At 45.4% G+C, this 13780-nt stretch overlaps 1 protein-coding gene across 2 annotated transcripts in view; it reads right to left on the bottom strand.

Annotated features, from left to right (window-relative positions):
* The window catches only part of LOC137430693 (coxsackievirus and adenovirus receptor), a 62422-nt gene that overhangs the window by 4319 nt on the left and 44323 nt on the right, over positions 1–13780 (bottom strand). For both annotated transcript variants that reach the window (XM_068121469.2, XM_078769324.1), the window contains exons 4-6: positions 7591–7770; positions 482–604; positions 183–321 (exon numbers count right to left, since the gene is read on the bottom strand). In XM_068121469.2, coding sequence (XP_067977570.1) covers positions 183–321; positions 482–604; positions 7591–7770 — 442 coding nt within the window. The remainder of the gene's footprint in view (positions 1–182; positions 322–481; positions 605–7590; positions 7771–13780) is intronic.

The following is a 13780-nucleotide window of genomic DNA, read 5'->3' as shown; positions in this document are numbered from 1 at the left end:
ACCAAAATCGAATCAATTCGTCCTTGTCACACAACCAACCTGTCCACTAAATTTCGTCCGAATCCGTTCGCAACTTTGAGATATCCTGCTCAGAGCCAAACAGACAGGGATGAGAACATAAGCTCCGTCCACCTTGGGTGGCACAGGTAATTACGTGCAATAAGCAAGAAGCCCAACCAAACCGAATATCATTGGCTCCATCCTCCTCCAAATGCTTGCGACGACGTCGGCAGCAGCAGCACCACAGGAGGAGCAGCAGGAGCAGAAGAGCGAGCAGAGATCCCAGCACCGCACCTGCGATGATGCCAGCCCTGTTGAACCCTGGCACAGGTACAAACACACAATCCACTGGCAACGTCGTCACCGTCACACTTAGTGATGACAATCTCAATCATCGTTTTACACATCCATTTTGCCTCTTTCGGTGGAGGTTTACAGCAGTGGCCTTTCCACCCGAACCCAATTCCTAATGAACACTCACTGGATATGATATTGAGGGAGACCGTGCAAGATCCTTCCCAGACGCGGTTGGTGGCGGTGCAGCCGTATGTGCCGCTCATAGTCGTGGACACGTTACGGAGCAGCAGAGTTCCCTTGTGTACATCTGCAGAGCAACGACAACAATTGCTTTTACAAAATCCCATCCAAGTGCTTCTCAAATCGCTGCACAAGTACCAGGCTGTTTGTGCGAATACGAAAGACATTTCAATAAAAATGCACCCAGTACAGATCATAGTATGACTTTTATAGTACTCAAAATTCACTCTTTTATTCCTCTTTACTCCCACCTCTGGAACAAACTCCCTCACTCTCTTCAATCCCACTCCTCCCTCCAGGTCTTTAAAACAGCTGTTCACCACCATCTCTTATTATCTTCCCCCATCCAAAACCTTGAACTTTTCTTTCCCCACTAATTCATCCCAGATCCACTTTTCTGAAATACCGACTTCTTTCCTGGAAGACTTAGCAGTGTCGATCTTCTTTTTTTTTCTTTTTTTTACCTCTCCCACCTCCCACCCCCTTCCCACGCCTCCTCCCCCCAAGCCTTCTCTCCCTCCCACAGATCTCCCTGCTCTCTAATGTTGTACTTGTGTGCTTCCCCATCTTGTCTCCTGCTCCCTTTATTTTGACTTATGTGTCCGTTTGTTGTTTTTGTCATTAATGGATGGTTTCCCTTCTCTTTAGCTCTTACACTAGCCTCCATCTTTTGTGTACAAATTTTTTTTTTTTAATCATGTATTAAAATGATAAGAGGGAATTCCATCTCCAGGGTGTTTTTAATGAGGGTTACCTTTGCTAGGTGTGCAAGCAAACTCTAGTATAGAAAACAAAAGTCAATTTGGCCCATAATGTTTGTGTTACATGGTCCATTCCCTCATTTGTACCAAGAACACAAAGTCAAAGCAAGGCCGACAAGCCAACCAGAGGCAGTGGAGTTGCTTCTCAATTCCGTACAACCAATTGCACATCAGCCTTCTTCCATGCTGTGAGTGGCTCCCGCTGTAGATAGACTGATCAAGGTGCATTTTTTTTTTTTTTTGTATACAACATCGAGGCTCGTAAAAGAGCTAACAATCGCACAGAAAGACAAACCAACATATATAACATGGGGAGCGGTAGACAAGATGGGGAGAGGGGGAATGAAACAAACAACATTTGAGAGCAGGGATATCGAGAGATCTGTGGGAGGGAGAGGGCATGGGAAGGGGGGGAGGGGTGGGAGAGGTATAAAACATGGACACTGCAAGGACTTCCAGGAAAGAAGTTGGAATTTCAAACAAAGTGGATCTGGGGTGAATTAGCGGGGATAGAAAAGATCAAGGTTTTGGATGGGAGAAGATAAGAGATGGTGGTGAACAGCTGTTTTGAAGACTTGGAGGGAGGCGTGGGATTGAAGGGAGTGTGGGAGTTTGTTCCAGAGGCGGGAGAAAAGAGGAATGAAGGAGTGAAAGTGAGCAGAGAGCCGAGATTTCGGCAGTTTAACCATCAGAGGGTTGCTGGCAGATCTTGTGCGACCTGTCGGAATATTTGGGGGACAGAGCCCAGAGAGAGCTGAGGGAGCAAGGCCGGAGAGGAGTCGGTAGAAGACAGAAAGACCACCTACCTGCCTGCGGTGAGTGAGTGAAAGGCCCTCGGAGATAGCTTCTTCATCGCTTCATTTTGACTCTAATCACTCTCAAATTGTTCTGGGGAGTCAGTTTCCCTTCTCTTTTCAAAAAGTTTCTGAGCCACCAACATGACCGATTGCAATGGCGTCAGGAAACTAATTCTGAGACACTGGCTGGAAACTGCTGACAAATGGACGTACACGCTGGCCGAGTATCGCTGGGACAGGACCTTTCCTTCACGATTGGGAGAATAACCTTTGGACTCTCTCTTGATTTTCATTGCTTATTGCACGCCACAGAAAATCTTCAACGCAGGGGACAACTGGCTGCCGCACCTCGTCCGGTCGACGTGCAATTCCAGCCTGCACATTGCTGTTGGTTGTTGATGCCCTCAGAGCAACTTGGGCTAGGTGTCTAAATGCTACCTTAAGGAAAGGTAGTGCCACCCTAAATCCTCCAAACAAAATCGGGGGGAGGGGGGTTGGGGGAGGAATAGAGGGTTCATAGAACATCTTACCCCACACAGTCTTGAGAATCAAGGACATGGGTGGCGGGGTCTATGAGCAGTAAATATGATTGGTCGTGATGACGTAAAATGGCGTAATATTTCGTTGAAGTACTAAACGGAGTGGTTTGGAAAGTGACAAAACGGCGATTTGTGTTCTTCAGGGTACAGGTAATAAAATAAAGATTCAAAAGGTCGAAAACATTTATTTTTTTTGGAAGTTTACCGCTGTTGATGCAGCGTCTTTTACACCACATTATTTAACAGTTAACATTTTCCATTAGTTCTTCGTGCCCGTTTGTGTCCTTTATAACATCCTTAACAACAGCAAGTTTCCTGTTTGCAATGATTCTGAATATTGTTTGATTTCCAAGTAGGCAGAGTTAATATATATATATATATATACATATATATTTAGTGAACACTATATGTGCAATCATGACAAATTCTGAGGCAAAGTACTGCTTAAACTACTGGGTCATTTTCCCATTTGTGTTCAAAATATAACATTAGATTGAAATTAATTTGTGCCTCGATTATAAACTGCCATTTGTAGACAGAGAGACAGACAAATAGACAAACTGAACCGATTGCTGAACCCCGCTTTTCACTTCGTGGGCACGGCGTAACCATCCTGGCCTAGTCACCAAGATTACATCCCTACTCAACTCAAACTTGCTATATAATGGTGTGTGGACGAGCTGGTTGGTTCTAACTCCTCAATTAGTGTTAATTTATAAGCGAAGCATCCATCGTTTAGTTTATCTTTTATAATAATACGCTTCTTTGTCCGTGTGAAACGCTCCTTTCCACCCATTGCTTGGACACCTGGCCTGACGTGACTCCACCCACAATTGTAACCTAGAAAATCATACGTCCACCATGTTGGTGCTATGCGAACCCAAAGACATCTTCCGAGTTGTCATATTCACAATCGCTTTGCCCTCCCTATAAGTTTTCCCTTCAGTGTAAAATGACCAAAACCACTGTTAAAAGGATCATCAAATATCAAAAGGTTGGAGCCGATAGGTGTCACGGGCCATGTGAAGGACAAAATAAGTATAGGCCTTAGGCTTCAAGCCACTGGTGTCAGCCTTGTTATCCAATGGGCAAGTGCAATTGGAATTTATCCGAATTTAAATTTATTTAGCCACTATGTATTATATATGCACATAGGCCATGTGAATGTTTTTGCTTCAAATCCAGGTTATTTTAAATTTTCAGGAGAGATCGAGGCCGCAATCTCAGTTGCTGTCTGTTGCATATATATACACCGCCCAAATAATTATGTGGCATTCTCTCGAGCAAGGGCTTTTACCGTGAGGTTACGCAAGTTCTTGGTATTATTTCCTATACTTTCTCTTAACCGACCCGACCAGGTACTATAAAACCCACGTCATTATAAAGGTCTTTGTCTAAGGAGTTGTGTCAGTGGTGTCTTTCAAACGTTGTTTGTCAATGGATTGCCACAAGAGTGTACAAGTCTCTCCTGCCAGTACACAGCTTCTGTATTACTAAGACTCCTGGAGTGCCTCCTAGTGGCGACACGCAGTACACCTTGCGGACCGAGGCTAATGTGCAGGGGTCTCGGTAGATCCTTGGCCCTCTCAGATGTGACGTGCGGGCCCACCAGCGTGTGGATATGCTCTGGAGTCGCATCATCAAGATCCTAGCTGTAAGTTAAATAGCACTCCCTGCCGTGAGTCAGGCTCTGGTGACTCCAAGGCTAAGGGAGCCCCTAACCCCGACAGAAAGGTTACAGTGGAGTGGAGCCTCTTTAGGTGGATGGTGATCCCTTGAAGTAACACCTTCCGGCAGCTCCCACAGCCAGACAGGCTCCAGACTAGAGACTTCCGTCTTTCCTCTGGATTCAGCCTGCGAGGTCGAGAGGGGGGGCTCAGATACTGGGCAAGTCTGAGCCCCCAAAACACGCAGGCAGGCAGGCAGGCACGCACACACACACACACACACACACACACACACACACACACACACACACACACACACACACACACACACACACACACACACACACACACACACACACACACACACACACACACACACACACACACACACGTTTGCTCCATTGTAATAAAATTCTCTTCTAACGCTGTGTCTATATGCATCAGTAAGACGATATTTGGTCTAAAGTCGTTTATTGGCACAATTGGGTTGCTCAGGGTGACGAGAGAGTTGCATTTCCATGGGGTTTCCATCTATGTTGTGGGATTGTGAGTTGGACAGGTGACCATGACAGGCCATGACATGAAGTAGCCATGTTGTTGCTGTTTCGATTGCGGTTTCTGTGACATCAGTGATAGCATGATAGGGGAGGGCAAAGAGTTAAATATTCCGCTGTTTTGATGTGGGAATGAAGAAATATGGAATGATGTGTGTGTGCTTTTGCTTTTATGAGCAGAAGGAGGAGGTGAAGAGAAGGATAGAGAGGTAGGGTTGGAAGGAAAGGGTGTGGGGGGGGGGGGGGGCGGCGAAGATGACACAGTTGGGATGGGGAGATTGAGGCTAGGGGGCGGGAGTTCAGGAGCTGTGATTGGGGGGGAAGGGGTGTAGACGGCGTTTTTAGGCAAAGGCTTGGAGTGGGGAGGGGATTGAAGCTTTGGGTCGGGAGGGGAAGGTTGAGGACTTGTGGTTTTGAAGGAGGGTGGGGGATTGGTTGGGAGGTGGAGGTTGAGGACTTGTGGTTTTGAAGGAGGGTGGGGGATTGGTTGGGAGGTGGAGGTTGAGGACTTGTGGTTTTGAAGGAGGGTGGGGTATTGGTTGGGAGGGGAAGGTTGAGGACTTGTGGTTTTGAAGGAGGGTGGGGGATTGGTTGGGAGGTGGAGGTTGAGGACTTGTGGTTTTGAAGGAGGGTGGGGGATTGGTTGGGAGGTGGAGGTTGAGGACTTGTGGTTTTGAAGGAGGGTGGGGTATTGGTTGGGAGGGGAAGGTTGAGGACTTGTGGTTTTGAAGGAGGGTGGTGGATTGGTTGGGAGGTGGAGGTTGAGGACTTGTGGTTTTGAAGGAGGGTGGGGGATTGGTTGGGAGGTGGAGGTTGAGGACTTGTGGTTTTGAAGGAGGGTGGGGTATTGGTTGGGAGGGGAAGGTTGAGGACTTGTGGTTTTGAAGGAGGGTGGGGGATTGGTTGGGAGGTGGAGGTTGAGGACTTGTGGTTTTGAAGGAGGGTGGGGGTTTGGTTGGGAGGGGAAGGGGTGTAGACGGGATTTTTAGGCAAAGGCTTGGAGTGGGGAGGGGATTGAAGCTTTGGGTTGGGAGGGGAAGGTTGAGGACTTGTGGTTTTATAGGAGGGTGGGGGATTGGTTGGGAGGGGAAGGTTGAGGACTTGTGGTTTTATAGGAGGGTGGGGGTTTGGTTGGGAGGTGGGGGTTGAGGACTTGTGGTTTTGAAGGAGGGTGGGGGTTTGGTTGTGAGGGGAAGGTTGAGGACTTGTGGTTTTATAGGAGGGTGGGGGATTGGTTGGGAGGGGAAGGTTGAGGACTTGTGGTTTTGAAGGAGGGTGGGGGATTGGTTGGGAGAGGGAGGTTGAGGACTTGTGGTTTTGAAGGAGGGTGGGGGATTGGTTGGGAGGGGGAGGTTGAGGACTTGTGGTTTTGAAGGAGGGTGGGGTATTGGTTGGGAGGGGAGGTTGAGGCCTTGTGGTTTTGAAGGAGGGTGGGGGATTGGTTGGGAGGGGGAGGTTGAGGACTTGTGGTTTCGGAGGAGGGTGGGGGATTGGTTGGGAGGGGGAGGTTGAGGACTTGTGGTTTTGAAGGAGCATGGGGTATTGGTTGGGAGGGGAGGTTGAGGCCTTGTGGTTTTGAAGGAGGGTGGGGGATTGGTTGGGAGGGGGAGGTTGAGGACTTGTGGTTTTGAAGGAGGGTGGGGGATTGGTTGGGAGGGGGAGGTTGAGGACTTGTGGTTTCGGAGGAGGGTGGGGGATTGGTTGGGAGGGGAGGTTGAGGACTTGTGGTTTCGGAGGAGGGTGGGGGATTGGTTGGGAGGGGAGGTTGAGGACTTGTGGTTTCGGAGGAGGGTGGGGGATTGGTTGGGAGGGGAGGTTGAGGACTTGTGGTTTCGGAGGAGGGTGGGGGATTGGTTGGGAGGGGAGGTTGAGGACTTGTGGTTTTGAAGGAGGGTGGGGGTTTGGTTGGGAGGTGGGGGTTGAGGACTTGTGGTTTTGAAGGAGGGTGGGGGTTTGGTTGGGAGGGGAGGTTGAGGACTTGTGGTTTCGGAGGAGGGTGGGGGATTGAGGATCTGAATTCACATTTAGCATTGCACGAGGCCCTGCTAGCAGCAGTGAATTATGTAAATAAAGATATTATTGTTATTATTATGTTATAGATAAAGTTTAGTCAATATTTTATCCTCGGATGTTAGATTCTTTCTATGGCGGCCTTGGTGCAACAGTCCCTATTATAGCCTTGGCTTTTATACTCATGTATCAGTGCTGTATTTAAAATCGTCAAAGTTGTAATCAATTTGGAGATATAATAACTTACTGGTGATTACTATGATTACAACAACGACTTTAATGGCCCCAATTATTTCCACCTTGTGAGGTTGTGAACGATTTTGGCCCAAGTCTTTCACGAACCGGCTGGCCAGGACAATCGTTCAACTGAAGGCAATTGTTGCAACTTGTTCAAGGCAAGGCAGGAATTTGTAATTTGTTCAGGGTGCCGGCGATAACTCGCCTACACTTCATGAAAGAAACCGTGGGGTCTTTAACCTCCACAAAACGATCACTACTCAGAGATGGGTCCTCGAGCTGAACGTCCTCCTGATGGACGGTGCCCACATCAATGCCTCAACCTGCACGTGAAATACAATGATCGAGTTCATAGCTGGGTCGAGAATGAGGTTCGATGGCTCACAGGATGTGCGCACACACATCCTCTGCTATACAGGAAGGGCTGCTGATGATAATGATGGGCTAGGATTGATTGGCACGTTTGAGGAAAGGTTCAAACCGCTAACCTTGCACGGAGGTGCTGGGCACCTCTCCGGAAGCCTTGCTGCTCGGGCCCGTGATACGGTGCCAGGTGTAGGTGATGGGAATGCTGCCCTGCTTGCTGGAACACCGCAGCGTCAAGTCCGTGCCCTCATAGGTCATACTGTGGCTTCCACTCTTCGAACACACCGGCTCGGACGGCTTCTCTGGAGCATTCGAGGATGCAGGGACAAAATGAGTGAGCAGGTGAAGGAGACATCACATTTACAGCCATTTATAAACATCTCTGGTTTTCTCCAATATTATTTTTATATTTGCATACGGCATGTATTTACACCATACTGCATGTATTTACATCATACTGCATGTATTTACATCATACTGCATGTATTTACATCATACTGCATATATTTACATCATACTGCATGTATTTACACCATACTGCATGTATTTACATCATACTGCATGTATTTACATCATACTGCATGTATTTACATCATACTGCATATATTTACATCATACTGCATGTGTTTACACCATACTGCATATATTTACATCATACTGCATGTATTTACACCATACTGCATATATTTACATCATACTGCATGTGTTTACACCATACTGCATATATTTACATCATACTGCATGTATTTACACCATACTGCATATATTTACATCATACTGCATGTGTTTACACCATACTGCATATATTTACATCATACTGCATATATTTACATCATACTGCATGTATTTACATCATACTGCATGTATTTACATCATACTGCATATATTTACATCATACTGCATGTATTTACACCATACTGCATGTATTTACACCATGCTGCATGTATTTACACCATACTGCATGTATTTACATCATACTGCATGTATTTACATCATACTGCATGTATTTACATCATACTGCATATATTTACATCATACTGCATGTGTTTACACCATACTGCATGTATTTACACCATACTGCATGTATTTAAATCATACTGCATGTATTTACACCATACTGCATGTATTTACATCATACTGCATGTATTTACATCATACTGCATGTATTTACACCATACTGCATGTATTTACATCATACTGCATGTATTTACATCATACTGCATGTATTCACACCATACTGCATGTATTTACACCATACTGCATGTATTTACATCATACTGCATGTATTTACACCATACTGCATGTATTTACACCATGCTGCATGTATTTACATCATACTGCATGTATTTACATCATACTGCATGTATTTACACCATACTGCATGTATTTACATCATACTGCATGTATTTACATCATACTGCATGTATTTACACCATGCTGCATGTATTTACATCATACTGCATGTATTTACACCATACTGCATGTATTTACACCATACTGTAACCATGTCAATCCTGACAAATCTCACACTCTTACTATGTCTCTCCGAAAAGATCGACTGGACAACCCTCCCATCTACTTTCTCAACAATCCTCTCCAAGAAGTTCTGTCGCTCAAGATTTTGGGTCTCACTATCTGCCATGATCTTTCTTGGGAAAACCACATTTCCAAGCTGGCCTCCAAAGCCAGTCGCCGACTGGGCATCCTCCGTCGTGCGAAGTCCTTCCTCGGCACACCTGAGCTCCTCACCACATACAAGGCTTTCATCCGCAGCTCAATGGAATACTGTTCTCCCCTATGGGCCGGTGCTCCTGCCTCACACCTAGCTCGGCTTCACGCTGTTGAAACCAAAGCTTTCAGAATTATTGGAATCTCCCGCGATGAAGCTATCTCTGAGGGCCTTTCACTCACTCACCGCAGGCAGGTAGGTGGTCTTTCTGTCTTCTACCGACTCCTCTCCGGCCTTGCACCCCCAGCTCTCTCTGTGCTCTGTCCCCCAAATATTCCTACAGGTCGCACAAGATCTGCCAGCAACCCTCTGATGGTTAAACTGCCGAAATCTCGGCTCTCCGCTCACCTTCACTCTTTCATTCCTCTTTTCTCCCGCCTCTGGAACAAACTACCTCACTCCCTTCAATCCCACTCCTCCCTCCAGGTCTTTAAAACAGCTGTTCACCACCATCTCTTATCTTCCCCCATCCAAAACCTTGATCTTTTCTACCCCCGCTAATTCACCCCAGATCCACCTTGTTTGAAATTCCAACTTCTTTCCTGTAAGTCCTGGCAGGGTCCATATGTTTTATACCTCTCCCACTGCCCCCTTCCCACGCCCCCCCCCCCCCCCCCCCAAAGCCCTCGCCCTCTCTCAGATCTCTCGATGTCTCCATGTCTCTCGGTCCCTGCTCTCAAATGTTGTGTTTGTGTCCTTCCCCCTCTCTCCCCATCTTGTCTACCGCTCCCTATGTTATATGTTTTATGTGTCGGTTTGTCTTTCTGTGTGATTAATGTTCGCTCTTTCACGAGCCTCGAACTTGTATACAAAAAAAAAAAAAAAAAAAAAAAATAAAATAAAATAAAATAAATAATACTGCATGTATTTACATCATACTGCATGTATTTACACCATACTGCATGTATTTACACCATACTGCATGTATTTACACCATACTGCATGTATTTACATCGTACTGCATGTATTTACATCGTACTGCATGTATTTACATCGTACTGCATGTATTTACATCGTACTGCATGTATTTACATCGTACTGCATGTATTTACACCATACTGCATGTATTTACATCATACTGCATGTATTTACATCATACTGCATGTATTTACATCATACTGCATGTATTTACACCATACTGCATGTATTTACATCATACTGCATGTATTTACATCATACTGCATGTATTTACATCATACTGCATGTATTTACATCATGCTGCATGTATTTACATCATACTGCATGTATTTACATCACGCTGCATGTATTTACATCACGCTGCATGTATTTACACCATACTGCATATATTTACATCATACTGCATGTATTTACATCATGCTGCATGTATTTACATCATGCTGCATGTATTTACATCATGCTGCATGTATTTACATCATGCTGCATGTATTTACACCATGCTGCATGTATTTACATCATGCTGCATGCATTTACATCATGCTGCATGCATTTACATCATGCTGCATGCATTTACATCATGCTGCATGTATTTACATCATGCTGCATGCATTTACATCATGCTGCATGCATTTACATCATGCTGCATGTATTTACATCATGCTGCATGTATTTACATCATACTGCATGTATTTACATCATACTGCATGTATTTACATCATACTGCATGTATTTACATCATACTGCATGTATTTACATCATACTGCATGTATTTACATCATACTGCATGTATTTACATCATAATGTATGTATTTACATCATAATGCATGTATTTACATCATACTGCATGTATTTACATCATACTGCATGTATTTACATCATACTGCATGTATTTACATCATACTGCATGTATTTACATCATACTGCATGTATTTACATCATAATGTATGTATTTACATCATAATGCATGTATTTACATCATACTGCATGTATTTACATCATACTGCATGTATTTACATCATACTGCATGTATTTACATCATACTGCATGTATTTACATCATACTGCATGTATTTACATCATACTGCATGTACTTACATCATACTGCATGTATTTACATCATACTGCATGTATTTACATCATACTGCATGTATTTACATCATACTGCATGTATTTACATCATACTGCATGTATTTACATCATACTGCATATATTTACATCATAAATGTAAATTTACATCATACATCATACTGTCAACCCTCGACTCTGATTCTGCAACTGGTCCTGACGGCATCAGCCCACGGGTCCTAAAATCATGTTCTTCCGCTCTTTCACTCCCTCTTTCTGTTCTCTTCACCCTCTCTTTTGCTCAAGGTCATCTGCCATCTGCTTGGAAATCAGCCAACATCACCGCTTTGCACAAAAAAGGTGCAAAAACAGATCCTTGCAACTACAGACCAATCAGCCTTCTCCCAATTATCAGCAAAGTCATGGAATCCATCATTGCTTCAGATATGAAATCGTTCCTCTTCTCCAATGGCTTGATCTCTGATCATCAATTTGGTTTCAGACCAGGTCACTCTACTCTGGACATGCTGCTTCTGCTTTCTCAACAATGGATGGAGGTCCTCAACGCCAAACAGGAAATTAGAGCAGTCTCCCTTGACATATCACGTGCCTTCGATACGGTCTGGCACCCCGCTCTGCTCACCAAACTCTCCTCCTTTGGTATCCATGGAAATCTCCACGCATGGCTGGCGGACTTCCTCTCTGGTCGTAGTCAACGTGTGGCCCTGAATGGGTTTCTCTCATCTCCTCTTCCTGTTCAGGCTGGAGTTCCCCAAGGTAGTGTTCTGGGCCCTGTGCTTTTTCTGATCTTCATCAATGATCTCTCTGACTCTCTTGAAAATCCTCTCTATCTCTTTGCTGACGACTCTACTCTCTGTCGCTCCATTCCTCATCCCTCAGATCGGCAGGCTGCAGCCTCCTCACTCTCTGCAGACCTGGACATAATCACAGACTGGGCAAACAAATGGAACATGTCTTTCAAACCTGATAAATCTCACACTCTTACGATGTCTCTCCGAAAAGACCGACTGGACAACCCTCCCATCCACTTTCTGAATAATCCTCTCCAAGCAGTTCTGTCACTCAAGCTTTTGGGTCTCACTATTTGCCATGATCTTTCCTGGGAAAACCACATTTCAAATCTGGCCTCCAAAGCCAGTCGCCGACTGGGCATCCTCCGTCGTGCGAAGTCCTTCCTTGGCACACCTGAGCTCCTCACCACATACAAGGCTTTCATCCGCAGCTCAATGGAATACTGCTCTCCCCTCTGGTCTGGTGCTCCTGCCTCACACCGAGCCCGTCTTCACGCTGTTGAAACCAAAGCGTTCAGAATCATTGGAATCTCCCGCGATGAAGCTAACTCCAAGGGCCTTTCACTCACTCACCGCAGGCAGGTTGGTGGTCTTTCCGTCTTCTAACGACTCCTCTCTGGCCTTGCCCCCCCCCAGCCCTCTCTGGGCTCTGTCCCCCAAATATTCCTACAGGTCACACAAGATCTGCCTGCAACCCTCTTATGGTTAAACTGCCAAAATCAAGACTTTCTGCTCACCTTCACTCCTTTATTCCTCTTTTCTCCCGCCGCTGGAACAAACTCCCTCACTCTCTTCAATCCCACTCCACCCTCCGGGTCTTTAAAACAGCTGTTCACCACCATCTCTTATCCTCCCCCATCCAAAACCTTGATCTTTTCTACCCCCGCTAATTTCGGTCCCCTTGTGTTTTATACCTCTCCCCCCCTCCCCCTCCCATGCCTCCTGCCCCCAAGCCCTCTCCCTCCCACACTTCTCCCTGCTCTCAAATGTTGTGGTTGTGTGCTTCCCCTTCTCTCCCCATCTTGTCTTCCGCTCCCTCTTTTTGTATATTTTGTTTGTCTGGTTGATTTGTTTGTGAAATAAATGTTAGCTCTTTCACGAGTCTCGATTCAGTATACAAAACAAACAAACAAACAAAAAAAAATAAAATAAAAAATAAAAAATACTGCATGTATTTACATCATACTGCCTTGTAATATCAACAAGAACAATCATGTGTTCAACAACAACACAATTCTTTGGCAAGTGCAGCTTCAAGGAATGAGGGACTGCTTCCAATGCATGATAATGATTCATTCCAAGGTTACCCTCCATCGAAGGCTGAACGATTATCTTAACCAGGACTCAAAGACAATGAGTCCTTTGATAATTCCTGCTCCCTCAGTTAGAGCACTCTTTACCTGTTCTGACTTTACCTGTGACCATTTTATTTCAAACGTGTAAAAACAAACAAACAACTTTTCAACATCAATGGCAAAGGGAATTCCTTGACGGTGTTACCAGCACAGTGCGGCTCGTTCAGCCGAGCAATGGGATCAAAACGCATCCGTGCTCCCATCTAGGTATACTTTTCTTTTCTGTTTTTGAATAGAAGATCGAGGCTCGTGAAAGAGCTAACATTAATCACACAGACAGACAAACCAACACATAAAACATATAACATAGGGAGCGGTAGACAGGATGGGGAGAGAGGGGGAAGGAAACAAACAACATTTGAGAGCAGGGACATCGAGAGATCTGTGGGAGGGAGAGGGCTTTGAGGGGGGTTTGGGGAGGGGAACCATGGGAA

This window comes from Myxine glutinosa, unplaced genomic scaffold, assembly GCF_964187855.1.
Source record: "Myxine glutinosa unplaced genomic scaffold, kmMyxGlut1.1 SCAFFOLD_2088, whole genome shotgun sequence".
NCBI classification, from domain to species: Eukaryota; Metazoa; Chordata; class Myxini; order Myxiniformes; family Myxinidae; genus Myxine; species Myxine glutinosa.
Note: the sequence above shows the minus strand (reverse complement) of the source record. Positions and strands in the feature narration are given on the sequence as shown.